Source organism: Nipponia nippon, unplaced genomic scaffold, assembly GCF_047370975.1.
Source record: "Nipponia nippon isolate SJK-2023a ecotype South Korea unplaced genomic scaffold, ASM4737097v1 scaffold_1, whole genome shotgun sequence".
In the NCBI taxonomy this organism is placed as follows: Eukaryota; Metazoa; Chordata; class Aves; order Pelecaniformes; family Threskiornithidae; genus Nipponia; species Nipponia nippon.
In genome coordinates, this window is record NW_028262290.1 from 116,929,219 (window position 1) to 116,954,731 (window position 25,513).

At 38.2% G+C, this 25,513-nt stretch overlaps 2 protein-coding genes and 1 long non-coding RNA gene across 48 annotated transcripts in view; 2 read left to right on the plus strand and 1 right to left on the minus strand.

The window, feature by feature from the left end:
* Positions 1 to 10,637, plus strand: part of CLASP2 (cytoplasmic linker associated protein 2) — a 155,474-nt gene extending 144,837 nt beyond the window's left edge. For all 43 annotated transcript variants that reach the window (XM_087768310.1, XM_087768331.1, XM_087768312.1 and 40 more), the window contains 5 exons: positions 2,899 to 3,092; positions 3,915 to 4,043; positions 5,763 to 5,969; positions 7,117 to 7,233; positions 8,285 to 10,637. In XM_087768310.1, the coding sequence (XP_087624436.1) occupies positions 2,899 to 3,092; positions 3,915 to 4,043; positions 5,763 to 5,969; positions 7,117 to 7,233; positions 8,285 to 8,371 (734 nt within the window). In that variant the 3' untranslated portion in view covers positions 8,372 to 10,637. The remainder of the gene's footprint in view (positions 1 to 2,898; positions 3,093 to 3,914; positions 4,044 to 5,762; positions 5,970 to 7,116; positions 7,234 to 8,284) is intronic.
* Positions 9,134 to 25,513, plus strand: part of UBP1 (upstream binding protein 1) — a 58,332-nt gene continuing 41,952 nt past the window's right edge. For all 3 annotated transcript variants that reach the window (XM_009464448.2, XM_087768662.1, XM_087768678.1), the window contains exons 1-2: positions 9,134 to 9,272; positions 20,629 to 20,745. In XM_009464448.2, the coding sequence (XP_009462723.2) occupies positions 9,193 to 9,272; positions 20,629 to 20,745 (197 nt within the window). In that variant the 5' untranslated portion in view covers positions 9,134 to 9,192. The remainder of the gene's footprint in view (positions 9,273 to 20,628; positions 20,746 to 25,513) is intronic.
* Positions 21,492 to 25,381, minus strand: LOC148057573 (uncharacterized). Of its 2 annotated transcripts, none has more exons than XR_015707218.1 (3): positions 24,871 to 25,381; positions 24,286 to 24,459; positions 21,492 to 22,829 (listed from the first exon to the last, which is right to left on the minus strand). It is a non-coding gene; the product is annotated as an uncharacterized LOC148057573 (long non-coding RNA). The 2 variants fall into 2 exon arrangements; XR_015707214.1 differs by having other exon boundaries at positions 24,817 to 25,381.

Consider the following 25,513-nt stretch of genomic DNA (forward strand, 5'->3'; position numbering starts at 1 on the left):
AATGACGGTGTCCTGTTTTTACTGGACTCCTAGCTATCCTCTCATGTGTTACTTGGAGAAAGATGCAGAAATACAGGGGTTGATGGGAAAACCTTAGCTGCTCATATAATCCCGTCAACAGCACTGAGGCATGAATGTGTATTCTGCAGATGGTTTGTCTAACAGTTGAAAATTTCTGGTGGAGGAGATGCCACAGTGCACCCTACATGGCTCTTTGAGTGTTTTGCCTCTCTGAGAGTTAAAAGGTTTTCAGAGTAACAGCCTAAATCTTCCAATCACTAGCACTTTTTTTTTTTTCCCAAGGGAGATGCTCATTATCCGAAGCATAGGGAAACCTGGCTTTCTAAGTCACTTCCAGACTCCTTAAAAGCAGTCCACGTCTCTGGTTGAAAAACAGTGTTCCTCTTCAAAGAAGCTTATTTATTTCAGCTTACTTCCATGGTTTATGTTTTCCAAACATCTTCCTTTTTAACTGCTACTATGTGTATGGGCTTAAGATTTCTGCTTCTGTGTGTTGCCTTACACTTGCCATCTTTTTTCTTTTAGACCATTCCTCTGATTTATCATGATAATTTTCAATTTTTATCCTGTCTTCCAGAATGTTTGCAACTGCTCTTACATTTATGTCATCTGCAGATTTTTATAAGTGGTCTCCATATTCCTTCGATAGCATTAACAAAAGCATCAAACAGAACCAGGCTCTGCACAGACCTGAGCAGGGACATGACTCCTATCCTCCTGCATTAACAGAAAGCCATTTATAGTCCAGTCACCCTGCAAGTGATTCATCAAGTTTTGCACCCACTTCGTTGGCTTTTTGGCCACCATGTTTGCATAGCTTCTGTACGAAGATGCTGTGGGTGACAGTACGAAAATCTTTACTAAATTTGGGACGTACCTACGTTTTCCCTTTTAACATCTACACTGTTTATCCTCTCAAAAGGATATTATTTGATTGGTTTGCAAAGAGCTGTTCTTCATCAAATACTTCTCTTGCATGCGTATTTTAATTCATTCAAATGAAGGAGTTGCATCTGCTCCTCGTTTGTGTTTTGTTTTCTTTCTGAACCAGAAATTTTGAGAGTAGGCTTGGAATATGACTTCTTTTATGTTACTCCTTTCTTATCTGGAGACTGTTTGGAAGTCAAACGCTGGGTGCTAAGTCATACAGAGGAATGGAAAAGACAGGCTGTGAAGGCACATCCCTCTTGGTTGTCTTCATGTTTTTCAGGAATTCCAACTTTTTCCTCCACTAATGGAGCTTCTTTCCTCCCCTTATTCCTTCATGGACATGGCTGCTACCTTCTCTTTTCTTACCCCTTCCCTCCATACATTCAAGTTGCCACTTCTTTCATTCTCATACTTCCACAGTGAAAATAACTTTATTCAAACATATATGGGTAGTTTTGCTAATTATGTGTCAATATGCATTCCCCAAAATAGGATTTCTATATCTGTAATCCTCACAGTTTGGTAGAACAAGTTCTGGTACTAAAAGTAATGATCTTGTTTCTGTAAAAGTGATTGTCCATTCTGCGCATCTGTACTGATTAATAACCTGCCTAATGCAATTTCAGTCTGTCCTCTAGGCAAACATTAATGATCCATTTAGAGACTCTGCAAAGCATGCATTAATACAGAGGCAGTAGAAGTGCTTGCAGAAAAGTTTCTGCTTTTAGGTGCTTGTGCTCCTGATTATTCATGCAAAACAGAATGCAAATAGGAATGCTGGGTACAAAAACAGTGTGATTTTTTTTTTTTTTTTTTTTTTAAGGTAACTAATGTGTGATTTTAAGCTACTTGATATGTGGTATTCAGCTTTTACTTGTTTCTTTGTACTGGTGCTTTGTACAGCATTAATAATTTACAATATTGAATACAGTAATATAAGGTGTTCAAGGGCTGCGGTTTCAGTATATGACCTAATAAATTTGTTATGGAGAATGTATTTCAGGTGTTAATAAATGGAATAATTTTAGGAAGGATGCAATGCAGGAACATTTGCATTTTATGCCAATACTTTCAACCTTTTCCAGAAAGAAATGTGTGCTTCTGTTAATTTATTCAAAAGTCTCAGTGCAAAGACGGAAGCTATATGGTTTTCTTTCTTGAAGGCTAAATAGGTCTTGAAGATGGAATAAAGGCAACAACTTGATATTTAATTTTCATTAAGACCATTTTTAAGTTTCTTGACTGTTTGCAGATCTCTCCATTTGCAGTCCAGTGTTTACAAATACGGGTCATGTTACTAATGTGTTTCCATCATCATGGAATCCTCTCTAATCAAAGCTAAAATCCAGAGCCATCTCGTAATGACTGCTATCGGGAATCTCTGTGGGACTAACGGCCTTGGTTTGCTTCTATTTCAGCTATTTTGTGTCAAGCACCGTTCTTGTGCAGGTTTTTTTTTTTTTCCCTGTTTGTGTTAACAGCCTAGCTATTGCTGAGGAACCATGGCTTACAAAAGTCTAAGCAATTCTGTAATATTAATGGAGAAAAGACAAATTTATCATCTTGGATGGAAGGGTCATATGGAAAAGATAGCACTTTGTGTATAGATCAGATTTAAAAGGATGCAGAGTACTTATCACTTTGGGTATTGCAAGCATAACTCTTGCAGTAAACTAGCTCACAGGGGTTTTTGGTTTGTTTTTTGTTTTTTTTTTTTCAATATCATTGTAGGGGTTTTTTGGTGATTGTAAGCTTGCTCAGCAATGTTGGCTGCACTGAAAATGTAGTAGCCAAATTGCAATTTTTGCAGACGAATTTGGGGAAAAAAATAAAAGCATGCTAGAAAACCAGCTAGCCATCCTAGAAAATACCCTTCAGTTGTACAGCAGGCACTGATATTAATTTGCAATTATCAGAGAACTGTGTTTGTGGATTCCTTTTTGACAGAGCCTCCCATGGACCATTCTGATCTGGTTGCAGAGTTACTGAAAGAGTTATCAAACCATAATGAGAGAGTTGAGGAAAGAAAGGCTGCCCTGTACGAGCTCATGAAGTTAACTCAGGAAGAGTCTTTTGGTGTTTGGGATGAGCACTTCAAAACAATACTACTTTTGCTGCTTGAAACACTTGGAGATAAAGAGGTAAATTCAGATTAATCCAGTTAAGAGCGTTAACAAAGCACATGGTTTACTTTCAGTATCTTTGAAATTTGTATGGGTAGTAGGAAGGGCACAAATTCCAGTCAGTCTTGAAAAACAAAAAACGGTGGAATTACAAAAATGTCATGAAGTCTGAATGCCCTGATGGTGAGAAAGGAATCAATAATACTTACCTTCTCAAGTATTCTTATTTGACAATTCCCACACAATAGATTAAATGAAGCATTTTTCACTGGGATTCAAAGCTTATCTGTTAAATAGCCCCTGGTGGAATCTAGAATATCAAAACATCATGTGTGGCAAAGCATTTAAAAACATATTTCTAAAATACAGTAATGCTCATTGTGAACAGACTGAGTTCTATATAGTTGTTCTCTACAAGGGCCATGTTTTTGAAATTACTGAGGATCAAAAAGACAGATTTTTAAATAAAAAACCAAGTAATTTGTAAAAAAAAATTTCAAAAATGTATTTGCATGATGTGATGCTAAAGGTTTTTATCAGCACTTGTGAAGAGTAAAACTGTTTGCAACTTAACTTCTGGGTAGCATAGATAACTCAGCTAGGTTAGCAACATGTTTATGATATGCCACCTGAATTATCTGCAAAAAGAGAGATCAAGAAGAGTGAGAAACTGAAGATTCTTTTCTGGCTTTACTTGTTAACACTAGGTTCATACTGTATATATGCGTAGAGCATAATCTGATATTTTTCTATTATCAAAGACTCTTCCAGCTGCTGAACAAATGTAAAAGTGTATGTTTAAAGATACGTAACTCATTTATTTTAATATTAAATCTTCAGCATGCAATTAGAGCTTTGGCATTGAAAGTTCTAAGAGAAATTCTAAGAAACCAGCCAGCAAGGTTTAAGAATTATGCAGAGCTCACAATCATGAAGACATTAGAAGCGCATAAGGATCCTCATAAGGAGGTTAGTAATCAGTTATTCTGTTTGTTTGAGGTTATGACAAATTATTACAAAATGAAACAGCTGTACGAAAAATGTTTGAGAAATTAGTCAGATCTTACTGAGGAAGTAATTTATTTAATAATCAAGCAGTCAGCTGTTACTACTTAACACGGGTATACAAGAAAAAAAACAACTGCAGTTTTATAAGCTCTCAAATGCTTAATATCAGCCCTAATAATTGCCTTGGGTGCTGTCCAAGGGGACATAGTAACCCATGATGTGTCATTACAGCTCTTCAAGGAGTAACTGAAGGGAGTTTTTTTCCTTGTACAACATCTTAAGCCACATATGGGTGTGCTGGAGCTCTACAACAAGCTTTTGGATTTCATTAAGGTTCATGGTTGAGAGATGGGACTGAACATGGCAAGGAATTGTCAACCCTTTCTATTTTTAGCTAGCTCTGCACCATTCAAGAGCATGGCTTTGAATGTTGTTAGGGGAGAACGCACAGGAACGTATCAAAGGGAGGAGTTGGTTGTGACTGAGAATAGTGAGGGGATTCAGAAGTAGAAGGATAACTGTAATTTTGCTCAGAAATATTTGTGATGCAAACATACACAATAGAAGGTAATGCATGTAGATGAAGAAACACAAATACAGTGACCACCCCAATATTAAACAATTCACATCAGTATCACTAACGCTATGGAAAGAATCCAGGTTTATTATTAAATGAGTATATCTGCTCCCTGCCCTCCCCATGCAAGGGCACTTAATCTATGTGGAACTTACTGTGGAGTTCCAGGTTTTGAAGTTTGACTGCAGTTCCTCTCATACCAATGACTTTTGTCACTCATCTGTTACTAATTTCTCTTTTCCCTGCACCCTCTTGATTTGTTTCATATACTGTATTTATTACAGTGTCTTGTCCCCATCTTTCCCTCTCTCTTACTGTGCTCTTTCTCTCTTTTTTTTTTTTGTGTATATGAGTGAGAGAGTAAAGAGGGCAAGGATGGACACAAACAGTTAAGGAGGTTTTTGTGCATCGTTGATGTACAAACTGCTGATTTTGTGCAGCAGTTTTTCTCGTTAGATGCCAGGTGCCACAGCTGCACTAATATGAAGATCAGATGTGAATTTTCTCTGTTGTGCCCATGTTGTATGCTGAGGTTCTGTACCTATTGACTTCCTACCTAATTTTGTTCTGCTTGTTCTGCATATTCTTCAGGCTTTAAGTACTTTCTTGTTACAGTTTCTGTCAAACTTGGAGGGGAGGAAAAACAGCTAAATTGACTTACAAGTAGCAATCTAGGCATGTCATTAAACATGTTTTTGAGATGAATGTGAAAACACGTCAGTGATCACTGACATAGTAAGTGATAACAAATGACCAACACAAGAAGTTACAGTTTGACAAAGGTGGTGATATTTCAGTATGTAGTTGGGAGGGTATTGCAGAATAGAGAAATTTCAGATCCAATTCAACAAGTTTGAAAAACTGATATGCATATTGCCAAGGACATAGATTAGCCACAGAATATTGGGAAGAGTCTTGTTTTTAGGACAGTATGTCCAACAGTTGGAATCTTGTAAACGTGTTTTCAAGGGACTCTTCATTCACGTATCTCTACAATATTGTAGGAAATTTTTATGCTCAAGACCATTACTGCCAGATAACAGGCCATAGTAACAGTCTCTTGTAAATCATTTTTCCATGTCTTTTACTTACTCTCTCAATAGGTGGTGAGATCTGCTGAAGAAGCTGCTTCCATGCTGGCCACTTCCATTAGCCCAGATCAGTGCATCAAAGTTCTTTGTCCAATTATCCAAACGGCAGATTACCCCATTAATCTGGCTGCAATCAAAATGCAGACGAAAGTCATAGAAAGAGTATCTAAAGAAACCCTTACTCAGCTTTTACCAGAGATTGTGCCAGGTCTAATACAGGTAAGGAGAGAAGAAAGGGAAGGAAAAAAAAAGAAACAAACAAAAAAAAGAAACTATATATAAGAATTGAAAAGACTTTTTAAAAATAATAACACTTGGCTCTCATGAAAGGATTGTGTTTGTCTAATAGCTGATGGCTGCTTTGACCCAAAATAACTCAGATAGTGGGAACAAAGTCTTTGACTGGCAGGTAACTAAATTATAACTGTGGTTAGGACTCAAAAGAAATCTTGGTAGGATATAAAGTACTGGTTATAGTTAAGCTTAGTAGATACTTCTAGTTATAAGATAGTTTTTTATTGTTTGTATCTTCTTCCAAGTTGCAATCATTTGGTCTGAAATTGTCCATGTTGTATTTGTATAATTGTAGGGTTTTATCACTTGGGACTTGGGGGAGGCAAGAGGAAAGAAGCAGTTGATTGGGGAAAGTTTAATAAAATGAGAAGGATATCAGAGGTTTCTTCTCCTTTGTCTTTAAAAGTAAATTCTTTCCCACCTTATCAAGAGCCTAAATACATTAATTTGCACGTGATGGATAAAGACTTTTCAGAGTTTGACAGCTGCATTCTGCAGATTCCTGTCTTTAATGGGTGTGATCCAATCATACATCTTGCAGGAAGGTAAAGGCAGAGAAGGGGCCCTCTGAGAAGGGGGGGGTGAGTGAGACAGCCAGGCATGGGGTACTAGCAAAATGGCAAAAGAAACAACAATCATTAGGGAATGAGATGGGAGTTAATGAAAGAATCTTGAGCTTTTAAGAGAATACTTCTTTCAGAGTAAGGAAGCTCTAAATGGAGTGCTCTTCTGCTTTAAGTAAATATCTGTATAATCTAGAACAATTTCTCTTATGTACTCCCCTACTGCATGACAGCAACTCTGTTTTCAGTGTAACTTAGGAACAGGATTGTGTGGGTTTTAATTTCAGTCTGGAAAATGATTATCAACGGTGATTAATAAGCAGCCTGCTTTTCAAGTGCACGCTCTGTATTTGTGTGTTTGTTTTTTTGTTGGAATGCTTCATTGGGCTACACTAGCATTCATTTACTGTAGACTTCAATGTATTTATTATAGTAAATAAGTAAATAGCTTTCTGAGGCTTTTAATCATTAACTGATAAGGTATTAATGTTAATTTTATTGCTTTCTAGGGTTATGATAATTCAGAGAGCAGTGTTCGTAAGGCATGTGTTTTCTGCCTTGTAGCCATTCATGCAGTAATTGGTGATGAACTAAAACCACATCTCAGTCAACTCACTGGCAGTAAAGTAAGTAAAAGATACCATTTAAAGAAATCTTGGTTCATAATTTCATGTATGCACTTGCATTTTGGTTGCAATTGCCAGAAAGTTCCATAAAACTATATACTTGAATGAGAATATCAGGGCTACTGAAACCCTCTGAGGATTAATGTAACTTTGTCATAAAAGGTTCAAAACTGAAAATCCATAGATCTTTATGCAAGTATACAAACTTTAGCATTAAGGTAAATACTAAATTATGTTTCTTACTGCTGTTTAATGGATTTGGTTGCTGGTTGTATCCGAGGTAATAGTGCTAATGCATGGCTTTTCCTATCAGTATTTCTTGGTTTGTTTTCATGCAAGTTCTGATTGGAAAGCAATAAATGTAATACATCGATGTTATGTACAGCAGTTTTATTTATTCTCCCTCCTTGTTATTTTGCTTTCATCAGTCCTTTCAGTACCTCTAATTTGAAATAATAACAAATAGTAATCAGTTTGTGGTCCTTTTTGGTTCTGGATATTTATGATTTTATTGACATCTCTTACATACAGTTTTTTTGCATGCAAACAGCTGTATGTTAATTGTGATTCTCTTTGTCCAGGACAGGACAATTAATTTTGTATATCTTTGAATAAGACAGTTATATCTTAAAAATACTCTCTGGCAGTGATTGTGTTGAATGTGATTCTAGACGGTATTGGAAGCTTTAGTAAGTACCAGCATCAACAACTCTAACTAGAAGCTTAAAACCTCAGCATTACCTTAGGAAAAAAACCTCCTACCTTATTTAGAACAGCATTGTAATTTGAGGAAATATTACACCTATCTTAATTTAGCTACCTTAGATCATTCTCTTTACATCCTTAAAGAAGCTTGAGCAGTTTCCTTGTGACAGATTTTGCTGTTTGATGTTTTCATTGGCAAGTATGTTACCTTTGAATCAACTGTGTAAAACACAATTTTGCTTGTGGGGAAAAGAAAATTATTTAATGTCTCCTTTGTTGTACCATTCCTGTAGTCTGTACAGTTTGCAAATACTAAACAAAGTGAATTTCTGGCTTAAATTTGCAGATGAAATTATTGAACCTTTACATCAAACGTGCACAAACAGGCTCTGGACCAGGGGATACAACAGCAGATATGTCTGGACAAAGCTAATGAAGCTGACAAGAGTTAACCAGGTCTCCTAAAGCAAGGGCAAGGCCCTCTTCAGTGAAAGGAAAATTCTTACATACAACTTTTGGAACTTTTTTCTTGGTTTTGTGTTTTTTTTTTTTTTTTTTTCTTTCTTTTGTTTTGTTTTTGTTTTCTTTAACCAACGGCTGTCCTCAGCCTGCATGTGACTGTTGCAATAGAATTATTCCAAATCCAAGGAAAAACAGTATTAACATCAGTTGATCAAAGCAGAATAAAATTTAAAAATAATCTAATCCATCAGTTATCCTGTTCACAATCCTCTGTGTCTTCCCATTAACTTTTGCCAGTGTTATTGTATTTAAAAAAAGATTTTTTTTTAATGCTAATTAAAAAGGTATGCTTTGAGCTTCAGAGGTTAAAATATAAATTCTGTTGCTTTTATTCAGCTGCAGATAACATTACTTTTTTATTGCTATTTTGTTTGAGTATCATGTCCTTCACTAGAAACAAGAAGTGATGTGAACCAAGGCTGAACTAGTCTGAACTGCAGTGAGACTCGTTCACTGTGTTGGTGGTTCATCATCTTATTTACAGCTTGTTTGGGATATTCTGGAGATTGAGAAATATGCCTATAAAAAAAAGCTGGATTGATCCAGTTCTGTAAAAGTGATATTGTTCATTGGTTGTATGTTTGTTGCATAAATAAGAATTTAGTGTGCGCAGTAGAGGACTGGTACAACCAGTACCTCTTAATGTGGAAGACAGCCCATTTCAGGGTAGCATTGCCGACCTGGTGATAGTGTGGCAGTCTGCTTTGTAGCAGCAGAGTTAATGGTCACTTGATGGACGTGAACCATCCTTGTCACCTTTCGTTCTTCAAGCAGGATGCTTCAGAATGGAGTGCTCTGCCCAAGCATGCTCAGTATGTATTTATCTTTATCACTAGAATGTTTCCTCTCAACCTAATTGCTGGAACAAGTAGTCTTGTATTGTAACTCACATGGGATTTAATGAAACAGTGCAGAAAACTATTTATTTGTTACCTTCCTAAAAGCACCAAGATTTTCTGCATTGAATTTAAATGGGGGGAGGGGGAATAGTCACAAATGCTATGGATCTTGCCACCTTTTAATTTAAAAAAAAAAAAAATATATTTTGGATGAGTTGGGAAAGCTGCACCAAATTATTTGCATGGTTTTCTTGAATAGCATCCTCAAGACCCATCTGGATTAAGGTGTGGAATTGTTTCTGGGGTTTGTTTTTCCATTTTTGAGAAAGAGTTAGTTTATTGTGAATAATGGTTCTTTGTATTTATGAACTTGATAATGGAAAGAGAACAAAGATCAAGTAAACGTGTCCCTAAATGTTGTCTTTTTCTGCCCCCCCCCCCCTTTTTTTTTTTTTTGGTCTTGGAAATAAGCAGCAAGCTAATTAACTGAGAACTGGGATGAAACAGTGCCCTTCCCAGGAATGGTGGAACTTTTTTTTCCTGACTTTTTTTCCATTTGACTGTGATGTTGTCTAGTTGTAGGAAGTATATCCTGATATGAGAGAAATTAGCGGTGCCAAGGATGATCTATGCTAGGCTAAAATTCTCTCTACCTCTTCAGGGTGACTAATTTTTGACTGAGCTGCTGCATATAGCACCCGGTGGAAGAACTATCTACAGAAAATATTTTATTCTTTTTTTTTTTTTCTTTTTTTTTCAAATTATCACTTAACGTGTATTCAAAACTCTGTTCTTCAACATTGCAGCCAAATATCATAAGAAACTACTTATACACTTTACTTGCTAGGAACCCTGAAAAGCAAAACTGAATAAAAATTAAGTCAGATGCTTGCAGTTACATGAAAGGTTGTTTTCACTTTAGTTTGAAGTGAATCCAATAGAAAGAGCTAAGATGTGGTTGTTAAAGAAGCAGTGCTGTTGCAGAGATTTATTTGGAGGAAAAGTTGTAGAAATATATGTAAAGACTTAAAACCAAGACTGTCATAACTTGTCACTAGCCCTTTTTAGCAGCTACATCAAGAAAATAGTATCTCCTCTTTCTTTCCTTTGTTCTGTGTGACATCCTTGTTGTTTTCTACTGTTTAATTACATTGTGTATTTATAGTTCTATGCTTACCATTGTGCATATACTGGCAATAAAATGTACATAACATTACTTAAAAAAATAGCAATGTATACATTCTGGTTTTCTGTTTTATTTGATCACATGCTATAAGAAAAAATATAAATGTGATTGATACAACATTGGTTAAAAAAAATTTATCTTAATCTTCATGATTTGTGTGTCCAGTTGATGTTTCTTTATATACTCTTGTTACTAAATCTGACGTGGCATTTGAGAATATGCTGTGAATATAAGTATGCTAGACAAAAATGTTTTTTGGAAATTGAATAGAATCTTTATGATTAACACCCAGTTTCCTTCATCTAGGCAGGTTTCTTGTTTACTATTTCATTTATTTGTACATTATACATTGTTTGCATTTTATTTTTTTAATATTTCAAAAATATTTTTCAGTCTACAATCTTGTAGTTTACATTTTGACTATACAAAAGATCACTTAAAAAAAATGGCACAAATTCTAAGCTTAATAGTCCTGTATGTTATTCCTGCTTTCTCTACAGGAAGTATTTATTTTCAGAGGATCATTTCAAGATGACTGCTGTTTGTCATCTTTTTGAAGATGCTATTTCATGCTGAAAAAATAAGTTATTGAAACATACAGTATATATTCTGGATGAACCTATTTTTTTGTGTGTGTAAACTAAAGTTGGTAAGAAAGAAATGCTTTTATTCCCTATATGACTGAAAAATTTAGCTCCAGGTAGGGGGGGAGGAAGATGTTTACACAAAGTTTGTCCCTCAGTTTTGCTTCTAAGCCATCTTTAAATGTTCTAAGTGTGGATATCCCATGTATTAAAAATCTAAACGCAATGTATTTAAATGAATATTTTACTTACATGAGTAGTTCTGTTTCTAACAAACATGGGGCTGCTACAGCGGACAGAATCTGTTTATGTTACATGGAGCCATCAGAATGTAAGAATTTGCAACAAAATTATTTCCACTGCAGCCAGTTATCAGATTCACTGCATTGCTTTTCGCCTTCATTTCCTATATTATAAATACACATATTAGCTCAGTTAAATTTGAGCAGTGATTAGTCATGCTTTATGTTCCTGCTGGAGGTGGTTTCTCTAATGGATTAGCATAAAGATCTGGGAAAAACCAGGATAATTATAAGTTGCTGTTCTTTCAGAAAGGGTTTCTTTATGTTCTTTCTAATATTCTGTAAAGATGGGTCATTGCAATCATTTGAATACTGAAATGTGATTCTTAAAGGTTGGGTTTGGGCTTGAAAAAAGGAAGAAGGAAAGAAAGCCCCATGCAGAATCAGGATAGGGAATGCATGTCTTGGATGTCCCAGACTTGGATGTCATTTGCTTCAAAGAATTTTGAGTGACACATTATGTTAAGCTGAAGTCTTAGCAAGGAAGTTGGGATGGTAAATGTAAATTGAAAGGAGAGCTGGTCATGTACATTTTCCTGAGTTGGGTTGCTTGTTTGTTTTTGAAGATAAAAGTTGCAATAGTTATTATTTTGTTATGTTAAAGTTGTTATTTGTGGTCTGAGTCCCAGAGCAAAAAGAACAAACATCTGTATCCTGAACCACTTACATAGTCTTAGTAGTTTCTATGAATGTTTAAACGTTTGAGTAAATTCACAAACATACCCATGTAAAAAGCTTATTGCGAATGCAGGCTCAAACTGCTCACAGTTTAATTTCCAGCAAAAGAATTCAAATTCTGAACATGACATTGTCCCTTTGAAAACAATCATAAAAGAGAAAATAATCTTGAGGAATAAATCTGTTGAATTATGCTATAGTTAGTCCCTATGATGGGCTAGTGAGAATGGTTCAGCTGGTTGTGGTAACTCTCACTGTCAGGTTGGGACTTAGAAGACACAAACATAGAACACACTAAACATAAATACGATGGAGATAAATGGGCAGTTTGGGAACTGGAGAGGATTATCTGGAGAAAGAAAACTGATGTTTTTTCCTAATTAAAACAGTAAACTGATCGGTTTTGCAGTTGCAGTCTACTTCCAGGAAAGATGAAGGTCAGCATTCATATTACAATCTCTAAAGAAAATGTCTTACATTTTCTCCCCTACATTTTGTAATTAAGTCTTCCAGTTCTTTAAAAGCACATACTTTAAAGATTTGCTTCGTATATTATAAACATTCTCTTAAACATTAAAATTTTTCTTCCTTTTTTGTAAAAAAAACACAGAAGATTTTCAGTAATGTGGGAAGTTTGAGAAACTAACTGTGCTAGTCTGGCAAGTGAAGAAAAATCAAACTTCATTTACTGTTTTTCTATATTGTGTATATGTTTGTATATTTTAAGACCTCAAGGGTTCCCAAGCTTGTGCAGCTTGGATTATCCCAGTTAAAGAAGTTTCTTCATTTGCTGATAGGATTTTAGCATAATAAGTGCATTTATGGAGAGGCTCCCTACGGAGGAAAGTTTGCTAACAGGTAATTTCTGCTGGGACAGACTCACAAGTATGTTTGTAAATTGCTGTTTAACTGTGACTCTTGGACACTTTGGAATGGTATTTTGCAAGCAGTTTTGAACACTGTATGATTTCTATCAAATATAAAAATTCTGTAACTCTTGATGTATTTTAGGTAGATATAAGTGATCCTAATGAAGCATATTTTGAGGGAGTAAAATTGGAGAAAATGATGGATAGCAAAACATGGAAAATATCTTTCTTAGGTGGAAAAAGCAACATACCTGCCTATAACTGTGTGACATCCAGACTTGTTACCATTGGCAGTAGGTAGAAAGGTAACTGAACTTTTGGGCATCAGAGTTGTACAAGTTTTCCATTTCGGTGGGCTTCCTTTCCTAGATCGTGCTATTGTCCACCAATGCAGATCTTTGGAGCTCTCTAAACTCCTACTGAAGTTGGTACTGGAGTCAGTTCTGTTAACTGTATGTCAGGCTAGCTTCAAAGGTAGTGCCTGTCTGTCCACAAGGAAGATGTATACCAGTAAAAACAAACATGTAGATTTAAGTTAGGTGGTAGACAGACATTCTCAAAGGTCAGCTAGACTGGTGAGTTATTCCCTCACCATCTATTTATCTCTGCCCATGGCAGAGCCAACAGAATACCTTGTGGGAGCTCCCTTAATCGATTCCAGGCAAATCACCCTGGGGAACAGTCTCAGACTGGTCCTCCAGCAGCACCCTGGGATCAGAAGCTTCTGCCAGAGATGTAGGCAAAAGTGAACATCTGTCCTGGGCTTTGAGGGTCTGCCTGTATGGGGCAGGGCGGGCAGGGAAACAAATACCAAAAAAAACATTTCTGAGCACAGTTTGTTTAGCCAGACCATATGTAGTTCATGTTAAAATACCAGACAAGACAAGGAACCTGTGATTTCCACTTCATTTAAGCAGCTGAACTGCAAGCCTATGGGGGGAGCGGGATGTGTCTGTTTCAGTTAGAACTGCAGATTAGTGTGTTTTAAAATGCTTAATTAATCTATCTGCTAATCTGAAATAATACACTTGAAATGTAACTGTAATGGTATACAAGTGCAAAAAGCCTCTAATCTGGTAAAATAGTAATTTCTGGCCTGTTATTTTTTGTCCTTTCAGCACGACTTAAACTGATGTGGATAAAACAGTTTTACACTATACTAAATGTCATTATAGATGGTTGTATTTTATGTAGAGAAATTCTGAGGTGTTTGATATGGTTTTTGATCTTTCAGATGACAGCTGTGGCCACATTGGCCAACTAATCAATTGAACTATTTTACCTAGAAGAAATTATCTGTTTTCCCAAAGGAGTTTTCATGCACCACTGTTTATACAGCCTGTATTGGCTTAAGAAGAAAAATCTTAATTGGCTGTTACCTGATTGTTCAGAAATTGTCAGATGGAACTTTTTAAAACTTTACTCGGAAGTAGCTGCTGGTATCATCAGCGGCTGCCCTTTCTCAGAGGTCCATTAATGAGCTATTGCTTCTTGAACCGTGTAAGAAAGGACATTTTTGCCCTGTTAGGAAGTGGAAAACAACAGGGTTGTTACAGAATATGAGGAGAGAGACATGGCATATATACTTAATTTAACCCCCTGTAAGTTGTAGCTCTTGTTCTTAAAAATCCAGTGTGGTTTGTAATGTTTTTAGGAAGGGGATTTTCTTGGAATACAGAATATCTGTCTTTCTGCATTGGGAATTAAGAGGAAAACACTGATACTGGAGGATTTTGTCCACAAAGCCAAGACAGCGTGATGCTAGAAAATGTTAGACGTGGCAGAGTAGCAAAGCTGCCTCAGAGCCTCAGGTAAAGGGACTTTGTTCATTAGGAATGAGAAAGAACTGAGTTGTCTTTTCTGTGTCAGAACATGCAGGACGCCTACATTGCTGCAGCTGTTTGCGAGTCCAAATACTGATTTCTTTTAGGCTACCAAGTAGGCACGCAGAAAGCGTAGAATAGCAGAATAACAAACACTTGAACTTGTCCACCTTTACAGACTTCTGAATCTTCTACAAAAAAAAAAAAACTGACTCCATCCTTTGCCACAGCCATAAAAACATGCTGACTTAAGTTTTGATTCAGATATGATGTGATGGGTTAAAGCAAAATTTTTCTCTGGGCAATGTTGCTGTCTAAATCTCTTTATGCCTACAAATGATCTCCATATGCTAGGTTACTTTGCAGGCCTTAAAGTCTTCCTAAGAGGCAGCAGAAGAAAGCAAAGGTAATACCTACCATGCCTCCATCTCATAAGATGTGAAGTCAGTAAGGCATTTATTCCTCAGTTCATACCTCAGCACCTTAATCGCATCCTCTTAGATTCAGAAGTAGGTTACGTGAGGAATACGACTACGGAGGAATACATTACAGAGCAGTAACACCCTGCAGTGGAGACTTTCAGACCTTTTTTAAAAGGGGATAGATCCCATGAGGAAAGCAGCATACCCTGCATTCTTCAGAAAAAGCCAAACCTATGTTTTTTGTAAACTGACACTTGAGGCATTGGAAGCAATCCATATTTCTGCTTTACACACGAAGTTAGTTCTCGAGTGCCTCGTATCAAGGCAACACTGAAGCAAGTCCCAGCACAGGGTCTGCTACATATCTAATGTATCTCATCAAAGTGATCAGAAGGAGCTGTTGAAGTATTAAGTGTGGTCAGTGCTGTTACGCATGCTATTCTGGTCAGATACCCCGTGATGTGTTGCCTTGTCTCTGTGCTCTTAGTGTCTGTCCTAAGATTTCTACTGGAATTTAGGAGGTCTGCCAAAAATGTTCTTTTTGGTTTTTCCCATTTCCCCTTTATTTTTGTTGGCAGCCCCACTTCTCAAGAGTTCTTCTGTATCACAGAGGAAGGACTGGTAAATGCAGCAGTCCTTACAGTGCTTCAGCGCTAAGCAGGCCCAGATTAGGATGTCTAAAACCATTCAACAGTCCAGAATAAAGGTGGCAGGTGGACGTAGAGAATACACGGGCATTGCTGCTTATCCTTTACTGCACTAAACAGAGACGGTGCATTGCTGCTCACAGACTGTTAGCAGTGATTGCGTGCTTATTACCACCTTCAGATAACCAGACGTAGCGATAGGACTGGGCTGGGTCAACTCTTAACTCATTAGGAGATGTGTGGCGAGAACTGCAAGTTGGTGCAGCGATGGATCACGTGCAGAAGTTTTTCTTGCTTCTGATTGTTACCTGACAGTGTTGAAGTTCATTATAGCAGTGGCAACAAATACAGTCCCACTACCGATGTATATAGGAGACAGAGAGGTTGTGCATTCAAAAATGCATACAAGGAAGGGCTAGAAATATATTTCAGCACCTTTCACAGAGACGTACAATGGATTCACAGCCCATCCAAGCAGGGAGTATCATCTAGACGTGAATACCTCACTCTTACGTAGCGATTTAGGTGAACAGGGTCACCGATGTCACGTTTGACAGATGTTTTCATTCCAAAGTTACCCTGCATTTGGCAGCAACTGTTACACAACCTAAAAGAGTCCAAAGATCAAACAGGATGCATCAAAATAGCACTACTTTCTCCTCTATACTCTTGTTTTGGGGCTGAAGTATGCAGGGATTGCTCCTGCACACCTATAAATCTGTCTTCTGATTTTGAACTGACCTAGCATTTTAAGCATAACTAAAAATCATCACTGGACAGCAAAAACTTCCCTTTAAATACATTTTTCGGAATATATACTGAATTTACAATGTCTTACATGGTACCTGATTGAGTTTTTCCATGTGTTGTTGTCTGTAGAATAATTTTTAATTGCTAAAAACAAAGAGCAAAGATGACATTCTGTGTATATCACCAGTTATAATACCCATATTTAATGTCATTTGCTGTAGTTCTCAGAAGAGCAATCAGAAAATGAAGTGAGGAGTCTGATCACTGTAAAAAAGATTAGCAAATTGAATGATGCCTTAGGAGACTTCATCATTTTGGATGCTGCTCATGGAAAAATACAACAATTAAAGTTTTCAGGCATCATATGCTGAAGTACTTCAATGCAGATCCACCTGTTAGGAAAACATTAGCCTCCCCACCTTAAATTTCAGGTTGGACTTTGCATGCCATACACAAGCCTTAAAACAAGAGATGTTTTAAATAAATAATGTCTTGTTGTTTGTGTATACAATGCTGCTTTGCTGAGATCTGTTTCAGTACTTACCAGGCAGATTATAAAGCAAGAAACAAAAATAGCCCCTTAACAATAAACAGTACAAGGTAAAAAAACCTCACCTTATTTGTCCCCAAACTTGCAAGACTGTGTCACCACATACCTTTATGTCTAGAGGTTAGTCAAGGGCAGCAGGTGTGGGTGTGGGGAATATACAGTGCTTCATGAGGCAAAATACCAGAATTAAATATAACCTGGGAAGTTTATCTTGATTTAAAAAACTAAGCTGTACTGTACTTGAAGTCTTATTCAGGTACTGTTTGCGATAAAGATCAGTCAAAACACAAGAGTGTGAGGAGAAGAAAGAAAAGAAATACTGATTTGTGTTTTTTTTTTTTTTTTTGTAGTGTTTAATTTCAGTTTGAATAATAACATCTTTCCTACATGTTCTGTCTGGTACTTACCATACAAGGAACTCTCAGCTTCTGTGAGTGATAAGGCAACCATCTTGTCAACCCTTGGAGGGGAAAAAAGAGAGGCAAATTTTCCCCTTCCACAGCCCTTTTGCATCAAAGTCCACAAGATTTGGTTCTGCTTTGCGTCTCTACACTGTCGGGAACAGAGCTCACAGATGGTTTGTAGCAGCAGCTTTTGTGGCCATACTCTCTCAAGTTTGAAGTGGTTTGCATACCATGAGGGGTACCTGTAACGCAAGCCTTGAACTTCTGCCTTTTAGAAGAAGCAGGCACTTAGAAATTGAGATCAGGATAGCCTTCTTCGTTTCACCCTCCTCTACTAATCGACACCCCATCTCCTCGAGGCAGTGGCTTTTTGGATATAACCAATGACTCAGTTATTTTTAGTCTGCATAAGCGTAATACTTGAAAAATCAAATGAAGGTAAGAGACTGAATGGGCACATTTGCTGTGATGCTCCTGCGGTGTTATGGCCTACTCGTGTGGTGGGTAGAGTCAAACCTTTGGTAACAGCTGGGCAAGCTAATGACAGAGGACTGAAACCAGAGAACTGAAGTACCTAGGCCTATCAGCTCTCACTCACTACCCACACTCAAAACACGAGGTAAACCCAGGCCAGTAGCCTGATCTGCACCTGCTTGCCTGGCCTCCCCTGGGGCGGCTATATTTAACAACAGCAAGTGGTCTGTCTTGACGTAAAAACAGATCTAGGGCTTCTGATATACTGTGGTTTTGTTATTTTAAAATATCAAAATTATTTCTAAAAGGGCTAGTAACAAAGCCTACTGTGCTAAAGATGAAAAACAGGAGTGCAGTTTTTTAGTATACATATGTAGATGGATGTGTGTGTGTGTATGTATATATATATATATAAAAATAGGCTACTGATTAGTCTGGTAATCTCAATTGCTTTTGCTCACAAGTTCTCTCCCGAACTTCACAAAAAATGACTTGATCGAAACTGCAGTGTTCTCACCTGCATTTTGACAAACCAACACCTGTCAAAACAACAGGCTACTTTGGGGGGGGGGGGGGGGGGAAGTGCCTGATAACTTAAAGCCACGTGAGCTCTGTGGGATACGCATAGAGGTGGGAGCCATTCTGTGCTAGGGACTGAAAGCCCTTCAAGTTAAGGGGAATCTGTGGTATTGCTTTTTCCATTTAATAGACAAAACAGATGCCTGCCCTCTGTGGGAAGCTCACGTCAGCCCCAAGGGAAGGTTGTGAAAGTGGTTTGAGGGATGTGTAGTCCTTTTCTTGAGAATAATCAGTGCAAAGGGAAACGGGGCTTCCAAGTACAACATGCTGTACACATTTAACACCTTTGCCTAAATCTAGGGCTGGCGACAGAGTGATTTTATTTTACAACTTGCCAGTAGATGGAGCAAACTGGAGAGCAGAATACATATTCTTTTTCTACAGTCACTGAAATAAAATTAATTATTAAAAAAATGCAGCAGTGGGACTCATGCAGCCCTTTGCATCTGCTAGGAGGGTGCCTATTACGAGTATGCAGTTACATATAGACATGTAAGTGGAAAAACTAACCTTGAAAAGACTCTTCCAGCTTTCATCCTTGCTGGAGCAAAGATAAATTCGTGTACATAAGCAGGTCTCTGTTAGGACAGCCCTCCTTGAGGTACGTAGGTGCCTCTTGGAAGAGAATAATCTCTTAGAATCACTAAGCCAGCAATCCCAATTCTTGTCTGCTTTTCTGGACAGCATCGCACGTGGGTGTTTCTTTCTCTTCCCATGTTTACAGTTCCTCTTCTATTATTATTCTGGCCTTTGTTTTTTTGTTCGTATTGTTTGGTGTTGAATAAGAATGGTAAGTTGAAGGAGAACTGCCTCATGCTATGAAAAAAAACAACCAATAGTGTGGTTTATTTGAAGTTTTTTTGACTGCTGAATATTACTATCACTCTAATAAGAAATAATTCCTTTTTTTTTTCCATAACCTTGCTCTTTGCTATTCTGATTTTCATAGCCTGAGTGTTGTCACAATATTGTAATACCTTTTAAACGTATCTTTTCATAGAATGAACTGCAAGGAACAAGCAATGTGTGCTTGTGTGTGGGTGGTATTTAAAAACAAAATACAAAGAAACAAAAAAACCAAAACAGTGAACTACTACTATTTGTCAGTAGTCGTTCCTGTTTCAAGCAGAATGGGTGCCCTCTGCAGGTAACTATTTTCAGATGAGGTTTTTGGATGTGTGCCCCCTTTTACTTCTGACTGTCAAGGTCTTAGCCAGATCGACCTGTAGTATTTTGTGTGTTTTAAAGATATTGCAAACCCAGGCAAGCAAATGGCGCTGAGACATGAGTGCACCAAGCAGCTGTTTTGCATCTGAATGTGATTTTTCCCTAAAGTGTGTGTGTGTGTGTGTGTGTGTGTGTGTGAGGGGTGGGGTGGGTGGATGTTGGAGTAAATATTTTCCCTGCAGTTTGACAGTGTCGTCATTGTTTGTTTTTTTTTTTTTTTAATCTTTTTTAATGTCAAGAAGGTAACTATAAAGTTGTACTCTAGTAGCCTGCTACTTGAACTTGTACAGAATGAACAGGCAAAAGTCTAAACACTACTGAGAAGGCATCTTGCTTGCCTTAAAGAGATCATTGTATATTCCACCTTTTTTTCTTTTTCTCTTCAGTCAGTCATGCCTACATAGGTTGTAGTGTTCAAGCACTCTGAGTGGACTGCGTGAAGAGGGAGCTATATGCCTCTCTGAGGCAGAAGCGTGATGAAATTGCTCTTTCTGCTGGCTCTGTAACGCACAGTTCTGCTCGGTGAAGCTCCGACAGTGTGGAGGGAGGGGAGGAGACCAGCAGGGATGCTGCTGAGGTCTGAGCTGCACTTTGTGTCACATCAGCTAGGAAGAAAGGCTTGCAGCTGGGCAGCAGCTAAAAGCGCAGCAAGTTTGGGGAGCAGGAGAGTAGGTGGGGACCAGCCAAGCCTGCACCTACCCACCTCTTCTGGAGAGAGTGACACCGGCAAACTTGCTGGCAGCAGCTAAATGTAAAGGTGTGAAAGGAACCCAACTGCAACTTTAATCTGAACATGTGCATTTGTTTTCTCTTTCCTCTCTCCCATCACTGCAGTGACCATCTCCTAGCTGAGCACAACGCCTCATCTCATCCCAAAATGCTTTTCTGGCACAGCCAGCCTGAACATTATCACCATCACCAGTATCCCACCAGTAACAGCAGCTACCTGCGGTAAGAAAAGAATGGGGGTGATTTTTAATAATAAGTATAATGCTATAACACACAAAAATGCAGAGTGCACAGCCTTTGTTAATTCACAGGTTCAAGCCTTCAAGTAGAGCTGGTGATGACAGACCCTTTGAGAATAGCTTGAGCAGTACAGTCAGCATTGTGGAGATGTATGTTACTGTAGCTCCATGATTTTCACAAACCATGCCACCATACGTGTGTGCTAGTAACAGTGATAGGAATGTCTTACTGCTTATTATGATATTCACAGATGTGTTAATTTTTTGCTTCTTTTTCAAATGACATTCGCAGTCTGCAGATGAAACTGTTTATATGAAGTAATACGGACTTACAGATACCTTGATGTTTCACGTCTACTCTGATTATCTGCTGAAGCTCAGCTGATCTGCAGGATCAGGACTATGGGCTGCTTATTGTATCAGTCCATGCACACTGGCTTAAATGCCTTCCACTGAAATTCTGATGCAATATATAGCTTATTGCATCGGCATATTCCTGTGAGCTATGAACCTACTTTACCTCTTCGTGACTAAAATAATATTTGTGTACAGTATTCAGATTTTTCTTACAATTAAAAATGATTATGCTTTGACAAGAGCTAGGCCATAGATTCCAGATAATCTTGATGTTAACTGAGTTTCAATTTATAATGTGGTTCACTCTCTTTATTAAACTCCAGCTTCTTACTTTCTGGCTAAATACAATGTATGTGAACATGATAGTATTTAATCATCCACCTTGATACGGCTTTTTGTATGTTGGTAGTCTCACACCTATTGCTGTATCACAACATTACTTCTGCTCTTGTAGAATTGTCGAGTAGCATGTTTTTATTAGAAATGTGTTAAGTTTTAGGTTTAAACAAGGCAAACGGATTGAGGCTATATTTGGGTTCCAAAGTGTGAAACTAATGAAACTGCAGTGGAGTTTTACAAAATCAACCATTTCAATACACAGGTCAGGGTGATTTGAAATTTAGATTGACTAACACAAATGTGTAGCGCAGACAGTGCTGTTTCTATTGACTCAAGCAGTAAACCAGAAATGAAGAATGGGTGCTCGAGTTCCCTGATGCAACCGTGTTTACAAGTGACGTGCACAGTTCCCAGTGCAAAAGGAACCAAACAGCAAGGGAAAGCGAGGACACCCCCTCGCACCTCCAGTCCCCGCTTCTTCAGCCCCTGTTCAGCCTAGAGGAGGTGTGTCCCCTCCTAGCTTTTCTCAGGGCCCGTTTTCACCGAGTCTGTCTTCATTGTATTTGCTTCTGTTTCCCCACCCTTATCTAAAAATCTGCCATTCGAGTGCCTCTGAAGTTACTCTTCCCACGCTCTTTTGAGCACCTGCCTTTAGGTTTGGATGGCAGCATGCATCTGTGTTCTGGTACTGAAATACAATGTAGGGGGGACACTTCCATAAATTAAGGGTTGTCCTACTTGGTTAAACCCAGTCTAGTTTTCTGTAGAATACACGCAGCATCAAAAGTGTGACAATTTCTCCAGTCAAGACTGTTGCTCATAAAGAAAAAGAACAACTACTTCACTTTTGCAATAGAAATCGGTATTTATTTGCTTAGTCTTTAAAATAGCTTGAATTTGACTCTAGTCTCCCTGAGTATAAGGCAAATATTTAAGTTTAGCAACAAATCATCCCGAAACTTAAATTATGGGAAGACTAACAGAAAAATTAGGATTAAAAATAAAAAAAATGCTATGGGAGCAGCTACCATTCATACTACAATATGCAGAATGTCAACTGCAGGCATTAAAAAAATCACAAGGCTAGTTTAAAAACTGAAAAATAGAAAACTAGAAAGATTTTTGTTTACAAGGTTTCTGTAGGTAATCACTACCTGCCTAAAGATATTTTTAAATTCTTCTGGTAAAAGTTGAGAACACTGCATCATAATCACAAAAACTAGAGATTTAAGCTGAGTACTTGAGCTGATTTGCACTGAAGCTACAACTCCACACACTGGAGCTGGCGAGATCTGGCTGGAAGGCGGTGTTTGTGTGCACTGCTGATCCTCAGCAGATGACCTGAGAATGGGACTGATCAAGGCACCTGCCCTAAAGAAAGCAAACACATCAGAGGCCTGTACTTTAAAAACAACAAAAAACAAACACACACCACAAACCTCTACAGAAAACTTGTTGTAAATTAGCCAGGGATACAAATAATGCTAAAGATAGGCACTGTAATATTCGTAATTTAATAGGGAAAGACATTTTGTGCCCTAAAATAGCTAAAGATAACATCTTCAGAAATGCTAACCATTGGTTTGCTTATCACGGACGAGGTTTACCCAACTTTTAAAGACTGAACTGCAAGAGGACGGGTCTTACTGTACCCACTCAAGATACCCTCAGCAGAGGTTGGAATTTATGTCAGAAGAAACCAATTCCCAGTATAATCAATTTATGATCTTGTAACTGCTATGTAGCTATGTTAATGTAAGTACAGTAAGCAGATAAACCAGTTTTGCTATGCATAAATCAAACTGTATCTGGCTTCTCTGGTATAGGATCCTGTCTTAACTTATCTCTGGCAGAAGTAGAAAGTGCACGACTTTTAGTTGTCCACAAACCATCGCTTTCTTTTGTATAACTTACAAAAGTGGGTTTTAGTGTTATTTATGCTACCTTATTTGTATAAAGTCCACTTTAGGTCTACAAATGTCTGCTTAGGGTAAGGTTTGAGCTCTCAATTAAAACTACAATGACAAAAGTTTAAGCTAACTTTATAGCCACTACTGTTGTATACTGAATAATGCCTGCTAATTTATTAACTGGACCATAAACATCCCATAACAGTCACTGAAATTAATTAATGCCATCATTTGGGTTGTTACTCATCTTCGGAACTGCTAACAAATATTTCCGTCATAATAATAAATTAATGAGTTCAGGGTATTGTTGTCATCTTGTCAGGCTTAAAAGAGGTATTTGGCCTGTGGTAATTTCAACTCTTCTCACTAAAAGCTGTTAACTTGATAGCTAGCGCCTATGCTAGTGACTTGTCCCTAAGCCCGTGCCCTCTTCATAAATTTCCCTTTTTTAAGCTTCCTCTCATATGCAGATGAATTGATCGTCTGTCCACAGACAGGCAGAGAACTCTCAAATCAATTACAGCAGCAAAAATACCAGTACCATTTTCTGGAGAAGATGGCAGTCGAATCTTAACTTACAAATTGCCTTTAAAAATCGTAAGTCATGGTCTGTGTGCTCCTCTTAGCTTTGAGGAGGTCATATGTACGTTTTCAACAACAGCTAGTATTTTGTTAATCATTAATGAAGTTAGGTCCTTCCCGACTTGCATCTTTTGAAAAACTTGTGCAATTGTACTTAAAGCACGTAACTATATGATCAAAATACATTTTATAGTCTCAACGCTCTTCTGTAGTTTGCTCTCTGGGTGTATCATTTTAATGAAACTTCTCATAAGACTATTTAACAATCCTCTGAATGATTAACATTTTGAGTTTTTTTGAGAACCCTTCTTTACATGAAGTTGTGGGTTACTTACCCTATGAGCATCCCCTCACTGGACTAAGTATTTTATAACCAGAGGGGACAGGCTTAAAATCTAAACCACTGGCAGTTCCAGTTCTTCCTTGCATCCCTCCTAGGCTTCTCCAACTTGCCAGGCCATTATAACCAGTAAGATTTAATTATTAAGAGCTTGGCTGTCTCTTGGATCCTGTCCTTGGAGAATATAATCAATTTTAATAACAGCATAAAATCAAGCTACTTTAGTAATTTTTGCAAAATATAAATTAATATCCCAGAAAGAGAAATTTGATGCTACTTGAGTACATCTGGATTTAACTCGGTTTGGCCTGTTAAAGGAGAGAAAGGCAGTCTTAATGCATCTCAAAAAAAAAAAAAAAAAAAAAGGACTCAAAAGGACTCAAGTTGCTATAAAATGGGCCAAGAAACAAGTCAAAGGCCAGAAAGAAACAGAGGAAATGAATACTAAGCAAAGGAAATTCTTTCTAGGTAGTGCACTTTTCACCTTAGCACAGGTGGATGCAGTTTAACCTGAAGATGACACTACCTCGATCTTCCTAGCAGCTTCCTTCTGGCAATGAGGTGATAGAAGGGCTCTGACCTGCCAGTAGGTTCCTCTGAGCACCCGTCCTTTCTGCATCAGTCCTGCCTGCAGCTGCCATGTCAGCCTTCTCATTTGTGAACGCTTTTGATTTAACAAGCTGGAGGCTTTGAGCCCAGGATGCAGAGGTGTTGAGATTTTTGTTCCTCGCATTCAGGACTGTATTTATGGGGTGTGGTAGGTAGTATACTAGACGTAAAACGTAAGTATTATTTCTGCCTGGCAGGTACTGCTTTGTCTTTTTCTTTTATCTACTGAAGCTTGTCCGTTGGTCTTTTAGACTGCAAGGGGGTTTGGGTTCGTCAGGGCAGGCTCCTCGGTGTTCTCTGGAAAACGTAGGTCCGGACAAGGCAGACAACGTCAGCCCCTTCCCTTTCTATTACCTTTACTCTCTCTCTCGAGAACAAGAAGTTAACTTACTGCGATAGAAAAAATTTGCCTTATGTGAAGGAGGGGTATCGCCGGCGGCCGCCACACCTCGCCCGGCGGGCTCGCGGAGGCCTGACGCCACTTCCTGCCCCCACCCGCCCTTCCGTTTCCGCTCAGCCCCCCCGCTTCCGGGGAGGGCGCTCCCAGCATGCCGCGCCGCCGCGGAGGCGGGGGGCGGGCGGAAGCGCGCTCCGGGGGAGGGGGGGCCTGTCAC